At 56.1% G+C, this 13003-nt stretch overlaps 4 protein-coding genes across 4 annotated transcripts; 2 read left to right on the top strand and 2 right to left on the bottom strand.

Moving 5' to 3' along the window:
* Positions 1 to 557: 557 nt before the first annotated feature.
* On the bottom strand, positions 558 to 1406 carry SLS55_003313 (uncharacterized protein; the record flags this gene model as incomplete). The annotated part of the gene is made up of 1 exon (XM_066774790.1): positions 558 to 1406. One exon carries the CDS (start codon positions 1404 to 1406, stop codon positions 558 to 560), a length of 849 nt encoding a protein of 282 aa, XP_066634909.1.
* A 969-nt stretch (positions 1407 to 2375) lies between these two features.
* Positions 2376 to 7925, top strand: SLS55_003312 (uncharacterized protein; the record flags this gene model as incomplete). The annotated part of the gene is made up of 3 exons (XM_066774789.1): positions 2376 to 2807; positions 2861 to 5715; positions 5801 to 7925. 3 exons carry the CDS (start codon positions 2376 to 2378, stop codon positions 7923 to 7925), a joined length of 5412 nt encoding a protein of 1803 aa, XP_066634908.1.
* Positions 7926 to 8273: 348 nt separating this feature from the next.
* Positions 8274 to 9442, bottom strand: SLS55_003311 (uncharacterized protein; the record flags this gene model as incomplete). Its single annotated transcript, XM_066774788.1, has 2 exons — positions 8274 to 8544; positions 8613 to 9442. 2 exons carry the CDS (start codon positions 9440 to 9442, stop codon positions 8274 to 8276), a joined length of 1101 nt encoding a protein of 366 aa, XP_066634907.1.
* A 515-nt stretch (positions 9443 to 9957) lies between these two features.
* SLS55_003310 (uncharacterized protein) lies at positions 9958 to 11383 on the top strand (the record flags this gene model as incomplete). Its single annotated transcript, XM_066774787.1, has 2 exons — positions 9958 to 9963; positions 10004 to 11383. The coding sequence occupies 2 exons, from the start codon at positions 9958 to 9960 to the stop codon at positions 11381 to 11383; spliced, it is 1386 nt and encodes a 461-aa protein (XP_066634906.1).
* Positions 11384 to 13003: the final 1620 nt, after the last annotated feature.

The following is a 13003-nucleotide window of genomic DNA, read 5'->3' as shown; positions in this document are numbered from 1 at the left end:
ACAGCATAACGACATTGCTACGACCGACCACCAGGCAACAAGGATTACTGCCGTAACCTCTAGTAACTATATACCATTCACTCCTTCTTTTCTGTTTGATTCCCCAGTTTCGGTTTATCATCCACTCACTGTGCGCCTACTCTCCTATGTTAATTCCAGCCTCCATACTTCCTTCTCTCGCATTGAGCCTTATGGGGCGGGGCTCATGGAGCATTGGAACATGAAAGCGGAGTGGGCGTCGGCGTCGAGAAATGAGCGGTGCTTTATTACCATTGTTGAACTTCTGAGATTCCTTCTTACGCTCGGGATTTAGTTGATTGCCTGCGACGTTTCTTTCTTGGGCTAGTAGTGTAGTTGGCTTCAGGCGCACCGGCAGCTCTTAGCAGCTTCATCCGTGGCTGTTTTCCGTGTATCGGTAAACCATCATTGTTCCTCCCGCTTTTCAGGATTGGACGGGTGTCCTTCCGTCTCCTTCCAATGATACATATTTGACAGGGTCACTTGCTGAGCTAGCAATAGTTTGCGCATGCCGTGACTAGGAGAACTGGTGCAATGGTTCAGGCTTGTTCCGCACAAGGTTCGATACGCAAGGGCACGCCTTCAGTGGTCTTTTTAGCTTTCTTGGAGCTAGCACGCGGTTCCTCCTCTTCCAGCACCTCCTTGACGGTAAGCTCAGGCCACTGCTCTTTGAGCGTCTCGGCCAGAAACCGGATGCCCCATTCCTCGCAAGGACGGTGCCCCACGCAGATTGCCGGCATGCTGGCAGCAGCTGCAGCCTCCAGGCCGTAGTCGCGCGCGGCGCCCGTCAAATAAAGCACGCTCGAGGCGCCGTCGTGGTCGCCGATCCACTTCGCCTCCTTGGCAGCACGAACAACGCGATCGATTTCCTCGGGGTGGAAGGCGTTCATGATGGCGATGACGGCAATTCGAGAGTCGGATCCGAGGGCTGCTCCAGCGGGCAGATGCAGGTCACCGGCGCCAGCAAACTCTCGCCTCACGGCGTCTGTTAGGCTCCCCAACGAAGGATTCACGCCGGGACGGACTTTCGCGACGATGCCGATTCTCCGCTGGGGATCGCCCTTGTAGCCTTGGATGCAGAGAGCGCTCTGGACATGGAGGCCGAGGCGGCCCGCCAGAGTGAGGTTATAGCCCACGGTCAGGTACATGTCGAGAGAGGTGTGGCTGGCGATGACAAGCGTGCCCTCGGGGACGGCGCGTCTGTTGAGTTGCCATGGCCGGTGGAGGACGCAGACAGGTGGCGGGCTGGTGGATGAGGGAGCGTTGAGAGCTGTGTATACACCTGGAGTGGGTGCGACGCTCAGTACGACGCGGGAGACAATGGCGCGAGAAGGGTTGTAGGCAGGATGGCGGGGGGTGTGGTAGAGGAAGTTGACGTCGTTCGCCATTGGCGGCAAAAGGCTGGATAGAAATTGCGTGACACTGGAATGAGAGGGTGGACCGCCATGCGGGGTCAATACGCTGAAAGTTTCCTGCTTCATGGTTTTCGGCACAACGTGTTGTAGGAGCGGTGTATGGTGGTGCTCTTCAATCGTGTGTACCAGCTGGCGCCGCTCCCCAACGCGATCTCCACAAAACGTCATCGGCGCCGGCTCACTGCATTGATCCATTGGCTTGCACTTGGCTCGCCGTTTGTGACGTGGCCTGAATTCTCAGCTGAATGATCATCGAGACTGGTGCTATCGTGCTCCACCACAGACTCTGGTGCATTCAACGGCCCTTGTGCGCGCAAATGCAGAACGGCACAAGGGCAGGGGAGGTGGCGATCGCCAAGCATCCCTGGGGCCGATCGCAGCTTTTGCGATGGCCGCAAACCCTCCATCCCATCGTTAATTTCGACCGCCGAACCAGCCGAGCCTTGTCACTTCGAAGGCCATGGGTTCTAGCTCATCTCCTAGCGCCTAATCACTCCATTCTGTTCACAAGCACCGCAGTAGAATGTACACGAGGGCCCTTCAAGTCCGGGGCTCGCCCTTTGGCGACGGACGATCAAAAGCGGAGCCAATCTCAGCGGAGGTGAGACGATCTGCAGATGCTGCCTGGACAACGACGAAGAGTGGCAGATGCAGCGCTGCGCTGACTGGCTTGTTGCCTGGCTCGGCACGTGACAGCGTGCTCCTCCAGGCGCCAGCTCGCGTCTGACCTTGGACGCGAAGACGTAGTGCTGACCTACTTAAGAAGCCACTACCCATCTGCTTCAATGCCCCCCATCACATCGCTTTCCGCGCCTGTGCTTCTCAGGCACTTTGTGTGCTGTCGATTCCTCTAAGCCTACACGTCATTAGGCTTCCCCACTTCATCTACCCAAGCTCTCTTCCACCCACTCTCTCATTTCCCCATCTCCTATGCCAAACACGATGGCCTCTGCAGCAAACTCAACCGCACCCTCGGTTCTGCCCGAGGTGCCCGAGAAGCACGATGACTTCCTCTCCTACGTTGCCGCTCACCCCGATTCTCCCATGACGGAGCTCATTGACCCGTACAAACAATATGACTCGAAGATTCGGGAAGTCTTTGCTCAAGAGCCAGACCATCCCGCTCTCGATGACCGGTTCCTCAACATCACCCCTGTGTTTGCTGGTCAGGAAGCCAATGCCAAGATTCGAGCGCGAAACCTCGCCGTCGAGTCTGAGGCTGAGAAGGAAAAGTACATCATGCCTCTCGATGCAGACCAGCGGAAACCCAGCGGCAGCCCCGCAGTCGTCCAGTCCTTGAAGGAATTCCAGACCAACTTCAACATCTTCTCGGAGTCTTCTCTCGTCGACATGGATTGGAGTAATGTCGTAGCAGTGAGTACACCGGCCGATCTGTACACTTGCCGAGTCTTCACTGACAGAACCAGGCTGGAAGTTCAGTCGTTACGCCGCTTCTACCGGTCCCGAAGAAGTACTCAGGCTCGAAGCGATCGCTTCGCCAGTATTACCATGAAGTTGTTGCCCCTGCCTCTGACGTGGACCTTTTCCTTTACGACCTGAGCGAAGAAAAGGCCCTGGAGAAGATCAAGCAGATTGAGCAAAAAGTCAAGGACAGCATCCTCTCCGAGACTACGACAGTCCGCACGAAGCATTGCATTACAATCGCCAGCCAGTATCCGACGCGCCACGTTCAAATCGTTCTTCGAATCTACAAATCTGTCGCAGAAATACTCACGGGGTTCGATGTAGATGCGTCCTGTGCTGCCTACGATGGCAAGCAGGTGTATGCTTCCCCTCGCGCACTTGCCGCATATATGACGCAGATCAACACAGTCGACCTTACTCGCCGCTCTCCTTCATACGAGAATCGATTGTCCAAATACTCCCACAGGGGCTTTGAGGTGTACTGGCCCAACCTCGATCGATCCAGAATCGATCCAACCATCTTCGAGCGCAACTTTGCCCGAACTGTGGGGCTTGCTCGCCTGCTCGTTTTGGAAAAGCTCCCCAGCTCCACAGACCGTGACAACTACATGGACCAACGCCGAAACGAGAGGGGGCGGCCGGCAATCAACCGTTACGCCCAGGCAGCCCGCGGCCTGAGAGGTAATATCAAAGACAAGTATGAGGACGAAGTTGCCGAATGGGTCGAAGAGGACGAGGTGGCCGACTACCACACTTTCACCATTCCTTACGGGGAGAAATTCCATGCTCGGAAAATCGAGAAGCTACTGTACACCAAAGATTTACTGTTGAATTCCGAGTGGAACAAGCCTCGAGACCGCGAAGTGCACCTGCACCGTCACCCGGCCTTCTTTGGCAACGCCGAAGACATCTTCTATGACTGCTGTGGCTACTGTCCGAAGCCGGAAACGCCCGAGGAAGAGGAGGTTGCTGAGGAAGAAGGCAAGATTTATGTGTTTGGGAAGATCTCGTTCATCAAAGATGACCCGGGCCGCCAGACCATTGGCAGCTTCAATCCCCTCACAGATAACGATTGGACGGAAATGGCATACGTCGGCAACACCGCTCGACTGTGCCAGGCGATTGTCGATGGCGATGTATACCATGTCGAAGATTGGCTCGCCCAGGAAGACGCCGACCCCAACTGCCGCGACTATACCGGACGGACTCCTCTGCACCTTGCCTGCCATTCATCCTCCCCTGAGATAGTTCAGCGCCTCGTTGATGCAGGTGCTCGCATGGTCGCTCGTTTGGCTGATGGCCGCACCGCACTTCATCTCGCAGCTGCCCGGGGAAGTGTGGAAATTGCGAGGATATTGATGAAGAGAAGCGAGGCAAACGAAGAAGAAGAGGCCAAGAAAGTGGAATTGCGCCGAAAGGCAAGAATTGCGGCAAAGGAAGCTGTAGATCCCACTGCCTCCAAGAGTCCCTCGGATACTAAGGCAGATTCTGACGAGGAAGACGCCGAGATGATCGACAGAGAGGATGATGAAGACGTGGAAATGAAATCGACAACCACTGGATCTTTTGTCAATGTCAAGAAGGCCGGTGAGCCTGATGAGAATGACAACCTGCCGGAGGATAACGAGGAAGAGCCTGATGTTTACGACGTTAACGTATTGGCTTGGGACACACCCAGCTCCCCCTTACACCTAGCCATTTTTAATGGCCACTCCGAGGTTGTCAGGGAGCTCGTCCAATCCTTCGGAGCTGACTCGATCTTGCCAGTCAAGCTTCTCAACAGTTACTCTAAGAAGCCTTCGGCAGCAATCCTGACTCTATGCCTCGCAACGCACCTTCCCTTGGACAGGGCCAAGAAGATGATTGGCGTACTTCTGGAGCTTGGGGCATCATCAGCGCAAGCAGACCTACATGGCGTCACTGCTTTCCACCGTTTCACGGCCCAGCAAACAGAGTTGATGCAAGCGCTGCTTGACTATGATCTGTCCGGGGCGAAGAGAGCACTCAATCATTTGGTATGTGCTGGCCATGGGTACCGTCCTTTTGCCGTAGGCCCCCTTCAAACATCAATCGACTCTAAGAACATCTCCTTGGCGCTCAAACTCCTGGACATGGGAGCTAGGCCGGAAGTCGGGTTCCAAGAGTTTGTGGATGCCTGGATCTCGATGCGGGATTCGTACGTCGACAAGGACAATACGGAAAGAAATCTTGAGACTTTCCGAGAAAATGTTCAACAGCCGATTGTCGTGGCTACCCTCAACGAACTACCTGCCGTCGTGTCGAAACTCCTTCAGCACGGGGCCGACCCAAACACACTGACGTCCAATGGCTGGCAGGCCGTTCAGGAAGGCCGTACGTATGGAAGAGACGACGCACAGAGTCTGCTTGATCTCGTGCGTGAGAAGCTAAAGAAACTTCGAGCATACGACGACAAGGTCGATATCAAGCTTCCGAAGCCAGCCTTTGAAGGCTCCGGTCAGGAGTACATTGATGGCTACGAGGATGGCAGTTATCAGCAATGGGTCGCTGTTCAAATGGTGCAACGAGAACTACAAGACCACGAATCTTCCATGAAGCGTTACAGGAAAGAAGTCGAGGATGCCCAAAAGAGAAAGGGTCTCAAGGAGAAAAAGGAGGCTGTCGATGAGCTTTGCCGCCAGTTCGAGGGCGTCGAGGAAGAACTTTTGGCGAAGGGAGCCAAGACCTTTGCAGAGCTACATCCGGACTCAGTCCAGAAGAAGCGTACCTTGAGCCCTGACTTGGATGACCCGAGGGAGAAGAAGGAACCGTGGAAAGTTGAATTCAGTTTCAGAATCCCGGATTTGACTGACAAGAAGAGGGAAGGCTACGTCAGCTTGTAAGTGTAATTGGTTACCACTGACATTGAGCACCAACCCCTCCTGGCAAATAAGGATACCCACTGACACGAGACTGCTTCCTAGATTCGAGGCTGCCTGGAAGGGAGATTTGCTTGCTATCAAAAGACTCACACTAACATTCTGGGGGGAATTGCGCGATCGATTCCCGCTCAAGATTGCCGTCTCCGACTCGGAAAATCTATCTCCTCTTCAAGTTGCCGTCCTTCGTGGTCACATCGAATGCGCGCAAGGGATCTTAGAGATCGCCAAAGCCCAGTACAAGCCGAAGGAGAAGAAGAGTGAACGATACAGTATGGAGGAAGATGAAGATTCCGATTGCGAGTCAAGCCAGGCCAGCGAAGCAAGCGAGGATGATGACAAAATCAGAGTATTCCGGGAAATCATCGACGACCAATTTACTGTTGACAATGTTGGGGAAGTCGCGACCCAGGTCCGGAGCCATGTGACTCCATTGGCTTTTCTGGATTGGGGTTGCGCAGTTCCTCGAGTCGATATCGCGAAGCAAGAGTCTTCGGTCACTGGTCTTGCTTCACATCCTCTTGCGGGTGAATGGGGGGTCGCCGAATCTAACGATCTCATCCAGTATGCCATCGAAAAGGACGATCTTGGCCTACTCAAGACTTTGCTACGGTGGGGCGCCGAATACACCGCGCAATACAGCAAGCCATCGGACACTGAAGAAACGACCGTCCCGTTCTACACGCGGTCCGACGAGGATCTCGTGTTTGCAATGCGTCTCGGCCGCATCAGTTGCCTCGCCGAGCTCATCAAGCGGACAGGTGTCGGTCTTCCTCTGGACAAACTCATCAAGAGAAGTGGCGTTGAAATCATCGAGAAACCCCGTTTCTATCAGGGGTTGTCCATTCACGGAAAGAAGCGAGCGGACTGGGCAGCGGCTGGAAGAGGAATAACCCCCAAACAAGCGAGCGATGATCATCCCCCACTCCTCCAGGCTGCAAAGACAGGCAACCTTGAGGTTGTCGAATGGTTCCTGAGCGATGCTCCGGAAAGGTGCTATGGGGAATTCGCCGAGGAGAACAAGGCGGACAAGAGGCTGCAGCACCTGGCGAAAGCTCATGGCGGCATCAAGAGGATGATCACCGAGTGGTTAGATCTACGACGTAAGTTTCCTCCAGTCCAACGTGATCTACGAGATGCTGAGAATGGTTCAATAGAGAAGCTTGTTCTCCACTGCGCCATTATGGCCCCTTGGAATTCCGGTAGGACGCCAAAACTTCTGGAATATCTCGTCCGAGTACTTCCAAAGACGCTAGAGGCAAAGGCAAACAGCACCGGCCAGACCCCACTTCACTTAGCGTTTGCGAATGGTCGCTTCGTCACCGCGAAAAAGCTCATTGCAGCTGGTGCAGACCAGACCTGCCGTACCAGCACATGGAACAACATCATACACGCTGTACTTCTTTCCAGGAGCTACAAAGAAGCTGAGTTGTTCAAAATGCTGGAACTGGTTGATCGGCGTCTTCTTGAATCCTTGTTCACAGAACGAAACTCTGAGGCCGCAACCCCTTTGTCGCTTTGGCTGCAGTGGGCCGACGACTCGTCAGGGAATGTTTTAAAGCATCTCCTTTCTTTATCCCCCACACTTGCAGAGCTCGACATGGTTGACGGTTCGGGCGACACGCCGCTGCACATTGTCACGAAGAAGGGGTCGACCTCCCTCATGCGCATCATCATTGACCGACGCCCCGAGCTGCTGTACCGCGAGGATGCGACAGGCCGCACACCTGCGGAAATGGCAGGGGACGCATGGACTTCAGAGTGCTTCGCGAAGCCACCCCAGATGCCTCGGGATCCGAGCGAGCAGTACTGGTATTGGCGCCAGGACGACGGAGCCGACCCCGTCCTCGACCGTCCTTCGGAGAAGTTTGTGTCGGATGACAGAGATGAGAAGAGCACTACCCCGTGGGAATTGTGCCGTGAGCGCTGGGAAAGGGACAGCAAGGCGAAGCTCGTCAAGAGGAAGCTCGTGTCGCTCAACGAGGCCAACGAAGTCGCGCGGCGCCTGGGAAAGAGGCAGAAGCACACACACGGACGTCGTAAAGCCCAAGATGACGAGGCTGAGAGCCAGGGCGGGGAGGACAGTCCTCAGGACGAGGTTGCTTCATGGCATGGACCAACGTGGTGCGAGTTCGAGTATAACAAGGATGGCAAGCTCGTGACGGAGTAGACAAGGTCAGTCATGGAGAAGCGGGGTGGGAAAACGATAGCTTCTGAGATTGAAATGTCTAAGAGATGAGCCGTAGCACTGGATATAGAGTCCTTATCACTGGTGCTTTCCACTGGAAATGAGATGCGCCGTTTGCCGGACAATACGATAGCTTTTGAGAGAAAAGAAAATTTTCAAACACAGTTGTGAAGCTCGGGGTATCTCAAGTGAGTGTTTGTAACCACACAGCCTTGACGAAAACATTCGAGCTTAATTGCCAACAACGCAAATACGCCACTGAGATACAGCCTCACCATGGCTCTATATCCAGCTTCGTCCACCGGATCTGGTGATCCTCGAACTTGCCTCTTATCTCCGCATCATAGCCAGGCGCGCGGGATGAATGCCGCCATTATCAGCGGAAGCCTCATCAGCGGCACCATCGTACTGCGGTGGGCCCTGGTCGCCCACTGGCTGAGCATTGGCACCCTTGCCCGGTCCATGCTTAGCCTTCTTGTCTGCCCTCGTCTTTTCCTTGGCCTCCGCTTCAGCGCGTCGTTTGCGCTGCTCGTTGAGCCTCTCGTTCTTGTGCTTCAACTTCTCTTTGCGGGCTTCGGATTTGGCACCGCCGCCACCAGCACTGGAACACATTTTGTCAGGAAAAATGCCCTCTCATTGAGTCCGCTGCAGAAGCGCATTATTACTCACGTCAGTTCAACATTGATCTTCCTCGCGGCGCTCTTGCCGTCGTCGAAGCTGGAGTGATGGTACAGCTTGAGGCACGACTTCATGTAGTCGTAGCGGTCGAATTCGAGGAAAGCGAATCCTTTGCTCTTCTTGTTGTCATTGGTCATAGGAGCGCGGATGGAGGTAGGCGGCAGCTTGGCGAAATGTTTGGCGACGGAGTCTTTCGTGGCGGTGTATGGCAGGTTGCCGATGAAGACGATGAAGCGGGTCGCGGACTTGTCGTCGCCTTCGGGGACCGACTGGGAGTCCGACTCGGCGGGTGCGCTAGAGGTCTTTGCTTTCTTCTGCTTTTTCTCCTTGGTTGAATGTTCCTTTGTCGCTTGCTGCACATCGCCGTTGACAGGCTCGTCTGATGTCTCTTCGTGCTTCCTCTTCTTCGACTTCTCGGGCTTGGGTTCGTCGACGGTCTCGATGGGCTTGGGCGCACTTGTGGGCGCATCGTTCGAGTCTTCGTTGGGGGGCTGGTCTTCGGCTGCGTCCACCTTGGCCTGCTGCTCCCTCCTCGCCTTCTTCTCGAGTCTCTCCTCCTTACTCTTCTTGTACTTGTTCTCCTTCTTCTCCTTCTTTTCTTTCTTGTCCTTTGCAGACTTCTCTTTCCTTTCCTCTTTTTCCTTCTTCTTCTTCGCCTTCTTCTCTTTCCTCTCCTCCTTCCAGCGCTTCTGGGCGTCGTTGGCAACGTCAACAGTCGTGTCCGCAACCGTATCGTCCGACGCGGGGACGACCCCCTCAGGCTTCTCCTTCTTGGATTTACCCGACGAGGCCTTCTTGCTGCTCTTCTCGGATTTTGACATGATTGCGACTGGAGGAGTTTTGGAAGTTGAGGGAAAAGATTGCGACAGGCGGGCGCATAATGGCTGGGAAATTTCCAGAGCGGTGTGGATTTGGGCCGGCAGAATCCATCTCACCGCTCGGCCGAGGCGTCTCCGCAAACTCGAGCTTGGCCATCACCACCCGACGCCTCTCCCCTGCTTCCTTACGCCATTGAGCTTCGGTCCACAGCAATGCAGGCCTCTCGCCTCGCACTCCGCAAGATACCCCAGCTTCGCCGACCTCTGCGTCCACCCAGCTTTTCGCTCCAATCGCCGAGCCCGCGCCCCTTCACACACAATTCGCAGCTCCTCATTCTCGCGCGCTCGGTGGGGCCGCGCCCGCAGTTGCCGTTCTTACATCCCTCGTCCGTCGCCAATGCATCGCTGCGCCGCCGCCAGCCCATCGGCCAATGGCAGATTGCACGCTTCCTGACGACTGAAAGGAAGAAGTACATCAAGGAACAAGTGTGGCTGGCGGGGAAGTGGACCGTCTTTTTATGGACGTCCGTCGGTCTTCTGTTCATCGCCGCGTTTGGTGTGCAGAATGAGATTCTCGAGCGCCGGACACCGAGCCCGCCCGAATGGAGCGTCATCAGCCGAATGAACTATCGCAGCGCCCGTGCCCAGGAGGATCCGGCATTTTGGCCTTCGGGATTGACGGACTGGGCGAGCACTGGGAGCATGTACGAGGGCGTGCTGGAGCGCCTGGAGGATCCCAACATTGATGGAGCTGGAATCAAAGAACAGGATGAAGGTGGGCTGTTGGTCCCAGGTGTAGGAAAGGCCGGTGTAGATGTGTCTGCCAAAAGCGAGGCGTGGCGACGCGGCTATCATGAAGTCTTGATGGGCTGCGCGAAGGCCGCCGAGCATCTGGAAGGCTGGGTCAAAGACACCACACGCCGCATTTGCTTCCCGCCGGAAGTAGTCATCGGACCCTCGAATCCGAAACCCCGGCCCTGCCCGCCGTATGCGCACGAGGCCCCGTTGGAGGAAAACTGCGTACCTGCCTTCGAGGGGCCGGAGACTTTCTACATGAAGGTCATAACCACAAAGGGCTTTTCGACGGCTCAGAGGCTTGATGCTGCCCTTGCCTACGCCGAGTGGCTCGACACGCATAATCTGCCTTCGAGCGCCGCCGAGATGTACAAGTGGTCATTTGATATTGCCACCGCTGCGATCCCAGACGCTTCGGACGTGATTGATACTACTACTGGCGTCATTCGGGATGGTCCGGGTGCTGCTGCTGTCTCCCCAAACATCACCCGCTCCGCCACTGCTCTCGCTACCCACTATGCCCGCCAGCAGGAGGTCAACAAGGCCCTCCCCATCTTTTTGTCTGTATTGCGCGCTCGGAATAACGCACCTCTGTCTCATGGCAGAGCTTCTTCTCCCAGTCCCGCCAACTCAGGAATATTTGGTACCCTACGCTCGCTCATCATGCCGCCGTCCTACCCTCCACCACCCCCGACTGGCGACGAACCTCTCTCACGTACGCCTGGAACCATATGCGACGACGCCGGCTTGAAGACGTACATTGGTGAAATCCTCTTTGCAACCAGCCCATCGTCGCGCGATAAGGGGCTTTCCTGGACGCGGGATGCAATCGCCGACGCAGAAGCCGGGGTTTCCCCGGACAGTAACCTCGACGCGGGAGAGAAGGAGAGGTGTGCACAATGCTTAGAGGTAGCGTTGGGAAATCTGGAGAAGATGGCAGGTGTGATGGCCCGCGAAGAGAAGGAAAAGAGGGAGACGAAGAGCTCGGGGTGGACATTGTGGGGCGGTAAGCAAGACGCGAGCGGCCCAGGAGAATGGGAGACCGAGTATAACAACTTGCAAGAGAGAGTTAGGAGACTGAAGATGGAAGGGCTGAGGGAAAGGTTTGCGAGGGCCGGCAAGGTTACGGGTGGTACATGGATAGGATAGGATTTATCTGGGAATTGTCGTTGACACGCATCTCTGGCATGGAAAATTATGCACGTTCGGTGGGGGCGCAATATGGGCGCTCTGGGCTTTGGTTTTACCAGGTGGGACTCTATTTTTCCAATCGTTCGGGGTGCTCGAAACCCTGTGATTCTCGACTTATGTATTCACTTAACAGAAATCACTCCCGCTTCTGTAATAAGGTCTGTGGTCTGCTCTCCCCTTGCGAGGAGTGGAAGAAGCAAAGGGCGAAAAGGTGTGTTAGTCTTCGCGAGCCCTATCCGGATTATGAAGCATATGTGAACTATTACTAACTAACTTGGAAAAGAGCACGTATGACATACACCGAGATGGCAATTTTGAGGACGAGACTACCGGATGAAGCAAAATGGCCTTCCAGTTTTTTTGCTTTCGATTTTTATTTCCTTCATGTCAACGTGCAAGCGCAAAATTTCACAGCGGCCGTAAGGTCTCTCTCATCAGTCACGATGAGAAGGGAGAGAGAGAGAGAGAGAAACCAAGGAAAACTCGCAAGGAAGGTTCAAACGCAACAAAACCCACGTTTTCCTTCTCCCCTCCCCACGCACAGCGCCGCTCACGGCCCCCCGCTCACCCTGGATTCACCCAGCTCGTGGCCCACGTCCTCCTCATCATCGCTCCCACTCCCGCTCCCACTCCCCCCTTCGCAATCCTCGTCTTCCTCCAGCCCATCCTGTTGGGCCCGGGCCACTTGCGTCGCCAGCATCACCAGCGCCTTGCACTGGTCGCACCGCCGCCACCCCTTCCCCGCCAGATGTGCCGACATCAGCGCGCACGTCGCGCCGCCTCCGCGACGACGACCGCGGCCGACGTAGTCCACGTCGCTGCCCCCCTCGCTCGCCGACGACGATGCGGCGGAGGAAGCGGTGGGGCTGTACGGCAGGTCAATCGGCGGCGGCGGCATTGACAATCGCATCGGCATTAGCGGCGGCATCGGGATGGGCGGCGGCGGCGGCGGCGGCGGTATCGTCAGCATCGGCGGCAATGGCGGCATTGGTGGTGGGGGAGGCCCTGACCGGTGCCGCCGCGTTTTCATCGGCGGTGGTGAGGGCGGCGTCGGGGGCAGGGTTGGGGCTGTGGTCATAATCTGCACCTGCGGCGCGCCCGGTGGGGGAGGTGGCGGGGGCATGGAGCATAACGGTCCGGCTGTTCCGGGAGGCGGAGGAGGGGGAGGCGGAGGGGGGAGATGGTCGGGGAAAGGTGGTCCTCGTCGCGCTTTCGGGAACGGGTTGAGGAAGGGCGGTTCGGGGTGGGAAAGCTGAGGGCCTGGCGGAGCGGGGAACCAGCCGTCGGTGGGCAGCGGCAGCGGCGGCGGTGGGCTGCCGGCAACTACTCGGCCGCGCTTGGTTGCTTTCTTCTTCTTCTTGTACTTGGTCTTCTCGGACGGGGGCGGTGGGATGCCGGGAGGCAGCATTGGTATCTGGAATACCGGCTGACTCTGCTGTCGAGAAGCTGCCTCCATGATGGACCCAGGAAGCGGCGTGACTGTCCGCTCCGAAGAGCTCTCAGCCTTTCTTCCCTGTTCCTCCAGAAAGATCGGTGCAAGGGGCGGTGGTGGCGGAAGGTTGATCCATTCATGCTCCG

This window comes from Diplodia seriata (assembly GCF_021436955.1).
Source record: "Diplodia seriata strain FDS-637 chromosome Unknown scaffold_3, whole genome shotgun sequence".
Lineage (NCBI taxonomy): Eukaryota > Fungi > Ascomycota > Dothideomycetes > Botryosphaeriales > Botryosphaeriaceae > Diplodia > Diplodia seriata.
This window is presented reverse-complemented; position numbering and strand designations above follow the sequence as displayed.